General features: G+C 43.4%; 1 protein-coding gene across 1 annotated transcript; it reads right to left on the bottom strand.

Annotated features, from left to right (window-relative positions):
• Positions 1-209: 209 nt before the first annotated feature.
• LOC131198325 (ferritin, higher subunit-like) lies at positions 210-4,875 on the bottom strand. The gene is made up of 4 exons (XM_058182826.1): positions 4,461-4,875; positions 2,939-3,085; positions 1,090-1,215; positions 210-524 (listed from the first exon to the last, which is right to left on the bottom strand). The coding sequence occupies exons 1-4, from the start codon at positions 4,560-4,562 to the stop codon at positions 363-365; spliced, it is 537 nt and encodes a 178-aa protein (XP_058038809.1). The 5' UTR covers positions 4,563-4,875; the 3' UTR covers positions 210-362.
• Between the last annotated feature and the right edge of the window lie 8,933 nt (positions 4,876-13,808).

Raw genomic sequence — 13,808 nt, 5'->3', positions numbered from 1 at the left:
TAGATAAATTAGATAAATTAAATAAAGGCATTAGCCTTCCTTTATCACTTTATAAGTAACTCAAGGTAGCAAATAAACCTAATGTCCCTCCTTTCATTTCCCCACCATTATAGTCCCATGAGATAGCTTGGGCTGAGAGAGTGACCGGCCCATAGTCACCCAGCCAACTTTCTATGTACAAAGACACAAAACACACGCAGACACAAAAGTAAAACAGATGAACCCATGTTTATTGGAAGCATGCCAACTGAGAGATGGCAGGAAGAAGCCCTCCTTGACTGGGGCACAGCAAAAGTGATGGATGTTCACTGGATGGTTTTTGTGGGTTCATGGGAAATGACTGAATTGGGGAGAAGGTGAAATCAGCTGCTGCTGCTCTCTCCTAGGGTGTGCTTGTCAAAGAGATAATCTCCAAGCCCTCCCTGGGATGTACCCAAGCGCCGGAGATTGGTAACATAGTCACCAAGGACTTTGATAGCTTTGACTTGCTCGTCGAGGTAATGAGATTCCAAGAAGTCACACAGCTGGAAAGAAATACAGACAATTAAATTAGAGTTATATGCTGCTTGCAGTCTCAGTGTTTAGGCAGGGTTTTTCAACCTTGGCAACTTTAAGGTACGTGGACTTCAATTCCCAGAATTCTCCATGCTGGCTGGGGAATTCTGGAAGTTGAAGTCCACCTATTTTTAAGTTGCCATAGCTGGAAAACCCTGCTCTACGGTAAGCATCATTCTAACCACACATCCGTTCATTAACTCTGACCATTTGCTTCTTTAAAAAGTACATGATATTCTAGCAACTGGTGCCAAGTCTCAGATTTACTGCTTTGAAGGAACTTTGTGGATAGCCATTAAATCATGGAATGGAGTTTTACTGCTAATTTGCTCTCTTATCTTCACTGCCATTGCTTCAGCTACATTACAGTGGCTCTTCTATTTTTCCCTTGAATGAAGTAAAAGACCATTTCAGCCAACTTTTTTGGGTGTGTGAAAAGGAATCTTACTTAGACTGGTAAGATGAGCCCCTGATGGGAATCTGGTGGTGAGAGGGAAGAATCCTGATCATAACACCCCCAATCATAAGACTCACGTGTGGGTCTCCCTGGTCACTCGCCAAGCGGTGCAAATCCAGAAGGGCCTGGTTAACGCTCTTCTCCAACTGGAGTGCTGCTTCCATGGCGTTCAGGATGCTCCCCCAAGAATCTTTCTCGGGCTTCTGTGGAAGGAAAGCACCTTGTTTAGATCTTGTGGCTACTCTTTTTATGGCTGGATACGTTTGACTCACAATAACAACTTTGGTAAGGCTAATGGGGGGGGGGTGGCTGGCAAAGGGCTGCTATTTACTTATTATGCTAGACCAGAGTTCACACACCAAAGTTGCATAGTTCATAGGCAACAATGCCTGATTTGGTCTAGTGGTTAAGGCATCAGGCTAGAAACTGGGAGACCGTGAGTTCAAGTCCTGTTTTAGAAAGCCAAGAAAGCCAGCTGGGTGGCTTTGGGCCAGTCATTCTCTCTCAGCTCCACACACATCACAAGCTGATGTGTTGTGGTGGGGAAACTAGGAGGATAGTGTGCTGGCTATGCTCACCACCTTGAGGTATTTGTAAAAATAATAAAGCGGGGGAGGGATACAAATAAATAATACTAAGCCAACCCCAACGGCTGAGTTTGCATGACTAGCCAAATGCACATTAATGCATGACCTGATCAAACCCAAATAGCATAGTCAGTTTATGATCAAATGTGTTTATTAAATTTAGAAGTCTGCATGACTGCCTGATGATTCTGGGAAGATTATAATAAATAAAGATTATATAAATAAGAAAGGAATGTGTGCAAACAGGCTTAACACACATTCTCTTACCAATATATATATATATCCCCAGGGGTTAAAACAAAAGCAAATTCCAGACTTTGGAGCAAGGCATGTTTTTAAGGATCTGCAGAACCTTATAGGCCCCTTCCATTGTGGATATCAATAGTAGTTAACTGATTCACCAGTTAAATTATTCAAGGATGATTGCATTGTCTGAATACAGTCATTATGGCTCAGTGTGATATATAAACCTAGGCTCAGGGAGGCCTGCCAATCTTGTTATAGGCATCCTGTAACACCCCTTTCCCCAAATCTTCTGCGACTAGAACTTCCATCAAACTCAGCAGAGCCACATTAAATAAGGACCATAGGCTTAAAATAGCAGGCAAGACCAAGCAAATCAGAAATGACATTAAATTCAGAAAGGGATATTTAATGTTAACCTGGGGTAAATACAGGTAGACTTCAATTTACAACAATTCATTTAGGGACCATTTGAAGTTACAGTGGAATCGAAAAAGTGACTTTTGACTGTTTTTCACACTTATGACTATCGTAGCATTTCCCATAGTCACATGATCAAAATTCAGATGCTTGGCAACTGAGGCATCGATTGCCACGTTCTCAGGATCACGTGATCAGCTTTTACAATCTTCGGACAAGCAAAGTCAATAGGGAAGCCAGATTCACTTAACAATCTTGTTACTTAATTAACAACTGCAGTGATGCAACTGTGGCAAAAAAAATAAATTGTGAAATGGGGCAAAACTCATTTAGGACTGTCTCACTTAGCAACAGAAATTTTGGGCTCAATTGTGATTGTAAGTCAAGGACTAACTGTACAGATGTTTGAAAAATATAAGAGGAAATTCTCAGTCATGCTTCTGATGAGTTAATTAAGATGGAATCTCTTTGAAACATTTTTCCCTAATCTCTCAACACCTGGACAGAGTTCTCATTTCTGGGACATCCTTCCAGCCTAAATTTGCCCCAGTGTCCCCTCACAGTGTTTCATCGAGTAATAGGATTTTTAGGCCTAAAACATATGGAGGGCAGCCAGATTGAAAAATACTATTTTCTCAACATCTCTTAGAGAAACAGAAGTTTGGGCCACACATACCTTGACATCTTGCAGGAGGACCCGGCCTCCACGCTGGCTCTGAAACTTCAACAACTTGTCAGCGTGCTCCCTCTCCTCATGTGACTGAGACCGAAAGAAGCTGGAGACATTTGCAAGAGCTACATCATCCCGGTCAAAATACGAAGCCTGCAGAAAGAAACAGAAATTTGTCTTTGTGCTCCAGTAGGCTTATCTCTGTATTTCTGGTGTAGATCCACCCAACGGCTCCTTGGACAAATGAGAAAAAAATAGCAGGACTGGAACAAGAAGAATAGTAGCAGGATCTATTGTCTACACTAAGTGTTTTTCAAACTTGGCAATGTTAAGATGAGTGGACTTCAATTCTCAGAATTCTCCAGTCAGCATGGAGGTGGTCTAAAGAAACTGACATTCTTCAAACTTGACATACATGAAGAACATTTCTCAAAGTTAAATGAAACAAAGGAATAAAGATCTTAACATTTTATGATGATAAACTGTCATGTTGAACCACTAGATGCTCATAGAACTCCGGAGGTTCCAAACAGCATAGTTTGTGTGCCCTTGGTCTAGATCAGTGTTTCTCAACTTTTTAGATATGCTGGACTTCAGCCCCCAGAATTCCTCAGCCCCAAGATCTTAAAAATTGTTAAAAGATTGAGAAATACTGGTCTACAACCATGGCAATTTTAAGATGTGTGGACTTCACTGCTGGCTGGAAAATTCTGGAGCTGGAAGTCCACACATCTTAAAATCGGCAAGGTTGAGAGACACTGCCTGGACTGAAACTATGCCAGGTGTATCATCATCAGGTAAGCTAAGCCCTATCGTTTAAGATAGAGCTATATGCCTGAGTAAGGAGCGCCCCGTGCGTCTAAAATGCACGTGCGTGTGCTAAGTCAGTTACTGCATGTGCAAAATTCAGCGACTAGGCTTAGCCCCCCATGCTATTTACCTCTTCCCCGAATCTAACCACTCTGACCCTTCCCGGTCGCCACCATTTCTTTTCTAAGAAAACAATTATCTAATAATTTCCCTAGAGAACAAGTTGCTGCTCAGCGAAAGAAAGGCGCCTTAGGTTACTTAGCCAAGAAAATGGATTACTGCACTAACCGCCCGCGGTGGAGTCCCGACTACGCCTCTCTTTATCAGCTTCGCACAGACTTCAAGATGGGGAAGGGATAAACCCCCATCACCCTAAGCTAGGCTGGGGATAGGGGGTGCGGAGGCAGGTTGCCCTAGACCCCCCCTTTATTTTTATAACTAAGCGCCAAACATACCTAATAATTATAGGGTTTCCTGCTTGAGCAGGGGATTGGACTAGCAGACCTCCAAGATCCCTTACAACTTTGTTATTCTATTCATTCTATTCTAATGCACTTCTTCTATTTTCCTACGACAGCCACCCTGTGAGGTAGGTCAAATTAGAAAGGGACTGACCCAAAGTCTCCCAGTTGATTTGCATGCTAAAGTGGGACTAGAACTCAGGCTCTTGGCTAACCATTTGACCAAACTGCCTCTACGCAACCTGCCCCTTACCCACCATGGAGAGGTAGACGTAGCTGGCATAGAGCTCCATGTTGACCATGCGGTTGATGGCAGCTTCGCAGTCGCGGTGGTAGTTCTGGCGGATCTGGGAGTCCATTTCTGCGGTGGGCTGGAAGAGGGCAGAAGAAGAGATGTCCGGCCGAAGGAGATCCTGCTGGAGGCGGAAGATCGGCAAACAGCAAGTCGCTCCCTCGTCTGTTTTCAACTCAAGGAATGTGGAAAGAGGCGATCCAAGACAGGGGGGAAAAAGAACAGAAAAGGCGGTGGAACCAGTTCCGTTCAAGCACTGTTGAAGCAGGAACCGAGCTCTGCGGGACAAAGGGATTCGCGCCCCTTTTATAAAGCGGCTGAGCGATCCAGAAGGACGTGCGCAGCCGCCGCCGACCACTTGATCTTGCCAGCTCAGGCCGGAGGTTTGCTAAAGGCGGAGCCTGGGCGGAGAAAGCCCCTAGTCCTAGTGCCCGCCCGTCTCGATTCACGTGACACAGCATGCAGACGGTCTCCTTCCCGCTGTCTAGGTGGGTGGCTTACGGTTAATGTCGTTCCTCACTCTTAACTTGGTAGAATAGCAGTAATCCAGTATTTGAGCGGATGCCACAAAATACAGGGGGTCAACTTATTTTCCAAAGCACCAGAAAGCAAGACAAGAAACAATGGATTAGGAACTAATCAAGAAGAGAAGCAACCTGGAATTAAAGAGAAACTTCCTAGCAGTGATGACAATCAACCAGTGGCACGGCTTTCGTTCAGAAGTTATGGGTGCTTCATTACTGGAACTTTTTAAGAAGTGACAACTGCCTCATTGAAATGGTATAGGGTCTCCTGCTTGAGCAGGGGGCTGGACTAGAAGACCTTCAAGGTCCCTTCCAGCTCTATTCTGATTGGATTGGACCTGGCTATTCTGGATAGAATAGCTGTGTGCATGGAGCAAATGAAAACAACTGTTAAGGCATCTTAAGGACTATATGTTTTCTTGAAATTAGACAAAAGTCCACTAGAAGTTGAGAAACGAAATCCTTATTGCCGCGGTTCTTTAGTAACCAAAGAACTTTAACCAGTTGCATTTATTTGCTTGCTTACTAGACTTCCGTGGCTACCTATCTCATAGCAAAATTCTAGGCTGCTTGCAACAATCCATAAAAAGAGAAATAACCCAGGCACCAACCAAGCAGTCTCCCAGCTCAAGGCTCATGGTAATCCAATGTTTATGGGGAAAACCATGTCTTCATGACCTTCCAGAAGATGAATTGGATACAGATCCCTCCGATCTTAGATGGGAGGCTGTTCCGAACGTTGGGTGGCCACCGAGGTCTCAACAGGTGACAGATAAGGAAGGGGACCTTTTTACCTACCATAGTGTCTTATACTCTTTCCAACCTTAGAAATCCCATGAAGACTATAGCCCATTGCAAAATGGTTTTGTCTTGCCAACAGGATGACTTGCGATCTCTATCTGCTGTGGGATTAGACCAGCTTCCTGCCATTGCTTGACCCACTCCAAGAAACATGAACAGGGTTTGAGTTATGTGATGGGGTCCACCTTGATGGATCACTTTTTGAAAGATATTAATTTGGGGAGGCTGTGGAAATATATGAAGAACTTAAATCAGGGTTGGAACTTTGCTTACTGAATGTATTTGCAAATGATTTCTGCCTGTTTCTTGTTAGAGGAGAAGGTCTTGTGAATTTTGGTTGGCAACCTTTCAAGCATTATTAAACAGGTCTGTCAGATAACAATCAATCAATCAATCAATCAATCAAAAGAGCTGTAAGGGACCTTGGAGGTCTTCTAGTCCAACCCCTTACTCAAGCAGGAGACCCTATACCCTTTCAAGAAAAAAAGAAATCAATTAATAAAAGATGTTTGGTGCAGTGCTACTTCTCTTGTGTTAAAAATAAAATATCTATGTTTACATGTGTGGTATACAGTACTGAAGGGGTTTATTTTATTCTCATTTTTTATCCAGAAACATTCAAAGTGGATCTTCCACCTGTAGTCTGAGGGTGACCGTCCATTTATTTCCAGGTTTACTATTTTTAAACTGGAATCCTCCAGATGGCTGGAGCTATAACTTCCATCCCAAACCAATGAAGAATTTACAATCCCATTTACTTGTAGGGCACCAGCTTACACAACAATATGTATTAATCTAGGATGAAACAAATACACAAGCTTGATATTAGCTAATTTCAGTGTATAAACCAAGCCACAAGCTTTTCAGACTTGTCTGTTTTGTTAATACAGGTAGTTCTCAATTTAGGACCACAATTGAGCCCGACATTTATGTTATTAAGTGAGACATTGAGCTTTGCCCCGTTTAATAACCTTTCTTGCCACAGTTAAGTGAATGACTCTGGTTGTTAATATAGTAACACAATTAAGTGAATCTAGCTTCCCTGTTAACCTTACTTGTCAGAAGGTCACAAAAAGTGATCACATGACCTTGGGACACTACAACTGTCATAAGTAAGAGTCAGTTGCCAGGCGTCTGGATTTTGATCACATGACCATGGGGATGCCACAACTATCATATGAAAAATGGTCATAAGACTTTTTTCATTGCCATTGTAACTTTGAATAGTCACTAAATCAACTCTTACAAGTCGAGAACAACTGTAATCTATATGATTGCAGCATAGTATTGAAAAAATAGTGTGGCCATATCAGGAAGTTAAGGCAATGTTAGGCCTTTTTTCAGAAAAAAAAAAATCCTTAGCGCTCTTCTGAAAGAGTGTAGTTTAGGAACGGGGAAGGAATAATGGACTATTAAGGATGGAGTTTCAGAAAAAAAAATGCTCATTCCTGAGAAAATGGAAAATGAGAAGCAACCGCAAAATAAAACTGTCTTGGTTTCATTTGGTGAAAGATAGAAAGAAACGTTCAAGGTTTTGCAACTCTAACTTGCTACAAAAAAAAGAGGTTTTCTAACGTGCCTGTTTATTAATCTTAAAGGGCCTGGTCCCCACCCCAAATACAGCCAGGGTGATTTGCCACATGTTAGCCTATATTAAATAATACATGTTGCTGTTTAAAGAAAGAGACCCTGGATATTCTCCCCTTGAGTGCAAAGAGACCCTGGATATTCTCCCCTTGAGCTATAACCTCAAACAGGGACGCGGTGGCTTAGTGGCTAAGACGCTGAGCTTGTCGATCAAAAGGTCAGCAGTTCAGTGGTTCGAATCCCTAGTATTGCGTAATGGGTGAGCTCCCATTTTTTGTCCCAGCTTCTGCCAATCTAGCAGTTCGAAAGCACGTAAAAAATGCAAGTAGAAAAAATAGGGACCACCTTTGGTGGGAAGGCAACAGCGTTCTGTGCACCTTTGGTGTTTAGTCATGCCGGCCACACGACCATGGAGACATTTTCGGACAGCGCTGGCTCTTCGGCTTTGAAACAGAGATGAGCACCGCCCCCTAGAGCCAGGAACGACTAGCACATATGTGCGAGGGGAACCTTTACCTTTTCCTATAACCTCAAAATGACCCACGTCCTGTGACATCTTTGTGTAAAAGCAGCATCTCAAGTCTGTGCTTTACAATGTACATTAATGGCACTATTCCCATTGTGATGGACTTGCTGGTCCCCACTACAAAAATCCATGACTACTGATCAGGAAGAGAAATTCATTCTGAAAGGATTTCTGAGTGAATGTAGAAAGAAACTGTAACAGTTGTCTGCAGGATGTTTTCAAAAAAGTCAAGCTGTGTTTTTTTTTTTTTGTGAGTGAGGCCATGGCACCAGGGCATAGCTTCTTGACTAACTTAACCACATCCTGGGCTGCAGTCTCAGAACAGACTGATGGTTTGAACACAGAAAAGAAGCCCCAGCTTCAGGACTTAGTTCCTCAGTAGACAAACTACTTGTAAAGTTGGAGAGTCGCATTCAGCAAGTGTGTTTACAGGTACTCCTTGACTTACAACCCTTTGTTTAGCAACTGTTCAAAGTTACGACATTGAAAAAAGTGACTTTTAACAGATATTCACACAAGCATCGTAGCATCCCCACATATATGATTAAAATTCGGGGGCTTGGCAACCAGCATGTATTTACCATGGTTGCAGTGTCCCAGGATCTCATTATCACCATTTGCAATCTTCTCAGTTGGTTTCAAAGAAGCAAAGTCTACGGGGGAATCCAGATTTGTCCTTAATCTTAAAGGTCTGGTCCCTACTCCAAATACAGTGGTATTGATTCACTTAACAGCTCTGACACAAGAGGTAAACTTGGGTGCAAAGTCATTTAATAGCTACCTTGTTCAGCAATGGAAATTCCCATCTCAATTATGCTTGTAAGTTGAGGACTTCCTCTATTTAAAACCATGTGCAAAATCTGCATCTAACTTATTTGGGCTATGTCATGCGGAGGAATTCACTTGAGAAAGCAATTATGCTTGCAAAAGTTAGGAGTAAAAGGAAACCAGACTGCCAAAGGACAGTGGATGGACACCATCAAATGGTGACCAGTCAGAGCGTAGAAACACAAAGAGGTGCAAGATCGGAAGACATGGAGAGCCTTGGCCCATAGAATTGCCCAAGAGTTGGACACAGCTGAATGAATAATATCATCACCATTATTACCATCATCATGTAAAATCATGTTTTGTAGTGTTTCTGGCTTAGACCCAGTCACTGGGATGCAAACTATGGTTTGTGGCCTAGTATATAGCACAACTTCAGGCAACTGTGCTTTTCTCAACAAACCACAGCATGTTACTTGAGCTTAGCCATCATCACTACATAGTTGGACTGCCTTGCCATGAAACTTTTTCCCTTTCTATTTTAGGACAAGTCCCAGCATCTTGTAACTAATGTCCATCCAGGCCCATCTTCTCATTTACCACCTCTTTCCCTGTTGACTCCCCCCAAAAAATTTTTCTGTCTTTTCAAATTCCAACAGAATCCATGTTGTTTTTGATGACAAAAATTACTTGTTGCAATGTTTCTTAAGCTCAGCAACATTAAGAGATGGGGACTCCAATGCCCAGAATTCCCCAGCCAGTACGAGAGGCCATTGTGGAGGTTGAAAAACACTAGATAAATAAAAGATCAAAAATTAAATTTATTTTTGTGTTTTGCTTAAAAAGAGAGAAAAATTAACTTGTGACTTATGGGTTTGAAGATTAGAAAAGACAACTTATGGAAAGAAGAAAATTATGATGCAACTTTAGGGGGGGGGAACGTAAATGTGTTTATAATTGCTAAAAAAGATCAGAAGCCTCTTCTTTAAAATTTTCTATTTTCTTTTTTCACTACTTGCTATTTTTCTTTATTATCTTTACTTCCTTATACGGTTCTACTTTGAATCCCTGTTGTTTTTCTGATAGGCTTTGCATGTTGTGCTGGACATGAAGTTGTGATGTTTCATCACCATGAGTCAGCATCAAGCACAGCTGTAAAATGGAGGGAGGGGGGCGCTAAGAAGATCTACGCGCAAAACTCTATGTCCTCCTGCTCAATCAGGAAACTTGTTCGGACTAGATTAACTGGCGTCAACACATTCGAGGCACCCAGCTCTTCAATTAGTGTCTCTCCCTGAGATCCTGTATCAGCCTGCTCTCCGTCAGTAGCTAGCCTCCACTGAATTTCCAGAGCCTGGGAAACTACATGGGACTGGAGGAGAAGCCCTTAATGCAGCGGTTCTCAACCTGTGGGTCAGGACCCCGTTGGGGGTCGAATGACGATTTGCCCAGGGTCGCCTAAGACCATCGGAAATATGGGAAGTATACTTGTGAGTTGAAGAATCACGCTCCAATGGTTGACTCCACAAGCCAGCTGCAGGCTCTTCAAATCGCTAGCCGAATGCGGCTTCAGGTGCGATGAATTAAAAAATAGAGAAATCTTTGCTCTGATGTCTCCCTCTCAAGCCAGCTACAATCACTCCCAATCGCTAGCCTAATCTGGTCTCAGGCGCGATAAACTTAATAGGGGAAGAGTCTCCGCTTTAATGCCTCCGTCCTCAAGGCAATCGCAAGCAGTTCAGATTGCTAGCCAATACGGCTTCAGGCGCGATAAATTCAAAACAAAAATAATTTTATGGTTGGGGTCGCCACATTGTGGGGAATTGTATTAAAGGGGTCGCCACATCGTGGGGAATTGTATTAAAGGGGTCGCAGCACTATAAAGGTTGAGAACAACTGCCTTAATGGGACAACTCACCACAGTCAACTTGCCCCAGGACAACTCGCTGTGGGACAATTCAATAATTCAATTTAATTTTTTTAAATAATTTTAAAACTATTTTAATTTTTGCCATTCACATTCCGTTTTGTCCCTCCTTTGGCATCCTTTCTTTAATGATTCCATTCGACTATTTCTTCAATATAAGTGTAACTCTTGTCCCGTTGCAAACTGTCCCGCAGTGAGTTGGCAATGGCGAATTGGCCACACCAAGTTGGTGCACATTGACCCTTGAGAGAATATAATTTCTTCTCCTCCTTCCACCCTCAGCACATGTGTATATATTAACCTTTTCTGTTCATAAATTGACCTGTCAGCAAAGGCCACAACCTGGGCCCAAGGTGTGGAAGTTATTAATTGCTAATTAAAAGCCACTAATGGCCCTACAGTTTGCTGAATTAGAGCTTTCCAATCTCATGGTTAGGCCTCTATAGCCTTAATTAGACTTCTTAACCGATGACATCATTTTGCGTTGCAACCCGTTATCTCCCCACCCTTTTGGTCTAATTTCCAAGGACCGGGTATTTTGCTGAGGGTGGCAAGGAAAAAACCCGGCTGACGGCAGTTCGGCTTTGGCGGTTTGCAAATGGCACACTCAGGCAATGCATTTGCTGAGCCAATTGGTGGCACTGAAGAGAGATATGAGGTCTTTCCATTGCCTTTATGTCTATCTTTGCATGTCCTAAAGATCTCAGAAGTCTATCTGTTGGAAAGAAGTCAGCTTCTTCAGATAGCTAAGGCAGTTTCCCCTTTTCCTTAATCCAGTTCTTAAAGGAGGAGACAAATTGTGTTTATGGAATACCCTGAAACAAAAATCAGTAAGCCATATTTTACCTAAGCCTGTTGCGAGGACTTAAATGTCATGTGTTCATGATTCAAAAAATTAGGTTGAATAAACCTTGTGTTAATTGATCAGGTGTTGTAAGCAGAATATGCAAACTCAGCCAAAGGAGGCCAGTTACCAGCTTGGACCTTGTGTTTTAGTGGCTAAGCATTCGGTGAAAGGTGAACATTTACTCTAAGGATCTTTGTTCATATTCTCTAGCTGACGGAAGAACTTTTCTTTTATTGAAGTTGTTAAAATTATGCCAGATAAAGCCTTTCTTACACAGCTCTTCAGTATTTTTATGTTTTTGATACTCACCCTGCCTTTCTACTAAAGATGGCTAACAAAGTAATGGCTAGGCCCCGCGGCGCCTCACTTGTGGGGTGCCGCAGGGGTCGATTCTCTCGCCCCTTCTGTTCAACATCTATATGAAGCCGCTGGGTGAGATCATCAGTGGCTTCGGTGTGAGGTACCAGCTGTACGCTGATGACACCCAGCTGTACTTTTCCACACCGAGCCACCCCAATGAAGCTATCGAAGTGCTGTCCCGGTGTTTGGAAGCCGTACGGGTCTGGATGGGGAGAAACAGGCTCAAGCTCAATCCCTCCAAGACGGAGTGGCTGTGGATGCCGGCATCCCGGTACAGTCAGCTGAGTCCACGGCTGACTGTTGGGAGCGAGTCATTGGCCCCGATGGAGAGGGTGCGCAACTTGGGCGTTCTCCTGGATGAACGGCTGTCTTTTGAAGACCACCTGACGGCCGTCTCCAGGAGAGCTTTCCACCAGGTTCGCCTGGTGCGCCAGTTGCGCCCCTTTCTAGACCGGGATGCCTTGTGCACAGTCACTCACGCCCTTGTGACGTCTCGTCTGGATTACTGCAATGCTCTCTACATGGGGCTCCCCTTGAGGGGCATCCGGAGGCTTCAGTTAGTCCAGAATGCAGCTGCGCGGGTGATAGAGGGAGCCCCTCGTGGCTCCCGCGTGACACCTATCCTGCGCAGGCTGCACTGGCTACCTGTGGCCTTCCGGGTGCGCTTCAAGGTGTTGGTGAACGTCTTTAAAGCGCTCCATGGCATAGGGCCGGGCTATTTACGGGACCGCCTGCTGCTACCGAATACCTCTCACCGACCCGTGCGCTCTCACAGAGAGGGACTCCTCAGGGTGCCGTCGGCGCGACAGTGTCGTCTGGCGACGCCCAGGGAAAGGGCCTTCTCTGTGGGGGCTCCCGCCCTCTGGAACGAACTCCCCCCAGGACTCCGTCAACTTCCGGACCTCCGAACCTTTCGTCGCGAGCTTAAAACTCACTTATTCATCTGTGCTGGACTGGGTTAGTTTAAAATTTATGGGTTTTTATGGGTTTTTATCCTAAATTTTTAATCTTGGCCAATTTAATAAGTTTTTTAATTTATTTTAATCGTATTTATATTGTATTACTGTGTATTTTTTATCTGGCTGTGAACCGCCCTGAGTCCTTCGGGAGAAGGGTGGTATAAAAATTTAAATAATAAATAAATAAATAAATAGGCTTGATCTTCCCATTTCCAAATTGAAGGGGTTTGCTTCAAAAGTTTGTTTCCTGGCCTCTAGGGAACTGATATCCTGTCATATCCAAGCAGAAGCTCCAAACGGCTCAAAATGTAGATATAATGCATGGTTTCTGTAATGCTACCTACGTTTTTATCCTCCTAAGACCAGGGTTGCCCCACCCATGCAGAAAAAAGATAGTGATAAGAAAACAGTGAGCCGTAAGTTGGCTAAGGGGTTGGGGAAGAACCATCACTGCATACTCTCCCAAGTGAGATCCACTTTAATTCTAATTCTGCCATTGTTCACATCCAGAACTCTGTCTCTTCCAGTTGAAGGCCAGCATGCAGAATCTCTTAGAGGCTATTCAGAAAGATAGCATGGAGAAAATAGGGACGAGCATAAGCCATAATTTAATTATGGCAGGATATGGAACAATGGTAAGAGTTAGTACCAATCAGGAACCAAATGGGAGTGGAAAGTTGGATCTTTGCATTGCCCAGATTGCTCTTCATTAAAACCATTTGTCTTGACACATCTTCTTGTCATTGATGTTCAAAGAATCAAGAATTAGATTTGAAGCTTGAAGTCTTCGAGTTCTCTATTCAATAGAGGGTGGGGAGCATCTGGCCTGTGAAATTAATCAGGTTGGCCTCATTGGAGCAAGCTGTCTTCCCAACAAGTCTTAATTGTAAAGAAGCATAGTGAAGTAAAATAACGTTATCACCTAAATCTCAGGATATGCTGCCCAATTCAGAACAGAAGACAATCAAATGCGTAGAATGTGCGAAATAGCAATAGTCTTTAAGAAGACTGAAT

The sequence above is a fragment of the Ahaetulla prasina genome, chromosome 4 (genome assembly GCF_028640845.1).
Source record: "Ahaetulla prasina isolate Xishuangbanna chromosome 4, ASM2864084v1, whole genome shotgun sequence".
In the NCBI taxonomy this organism is placed as follows: Eukaryota; Metazoa; Chordata; class Lepidosauria; order Squamata; family Colubridae; genus Ahaetulla; species Ahaetulla prasina.
The sequence above is the reverse complement of the archived record's forward strand: the minus strand, read 5'-3'. Positions and strand labels throughout refer to the sequence as shown.

Bases quoted from the DNA above. Each gene is read 5' to 3' on its own strand.
- LOC131198325 (XM_058182826.1), bottom strand. From the start codon at position 4,562: ATGGACTCCCAGATCCGCCAGAACTACCACCGCGACTGCGAAGCTGCC. The intron at 1,216-2,938 runs GTATGTGTGGCC...TTCCTTCCACAG, and splicing joins TCCTCCTGCAAGATGTCAAG to AAGCCCGAGAAAGATTCTTG. The intron at 525-1,089 runs GTGAGTCTTATG...ATTTCTTTCCAG, and splicing joins GTGACCAGGGAGACCCACAC to CTGTGTGACTTCTTGGAATC.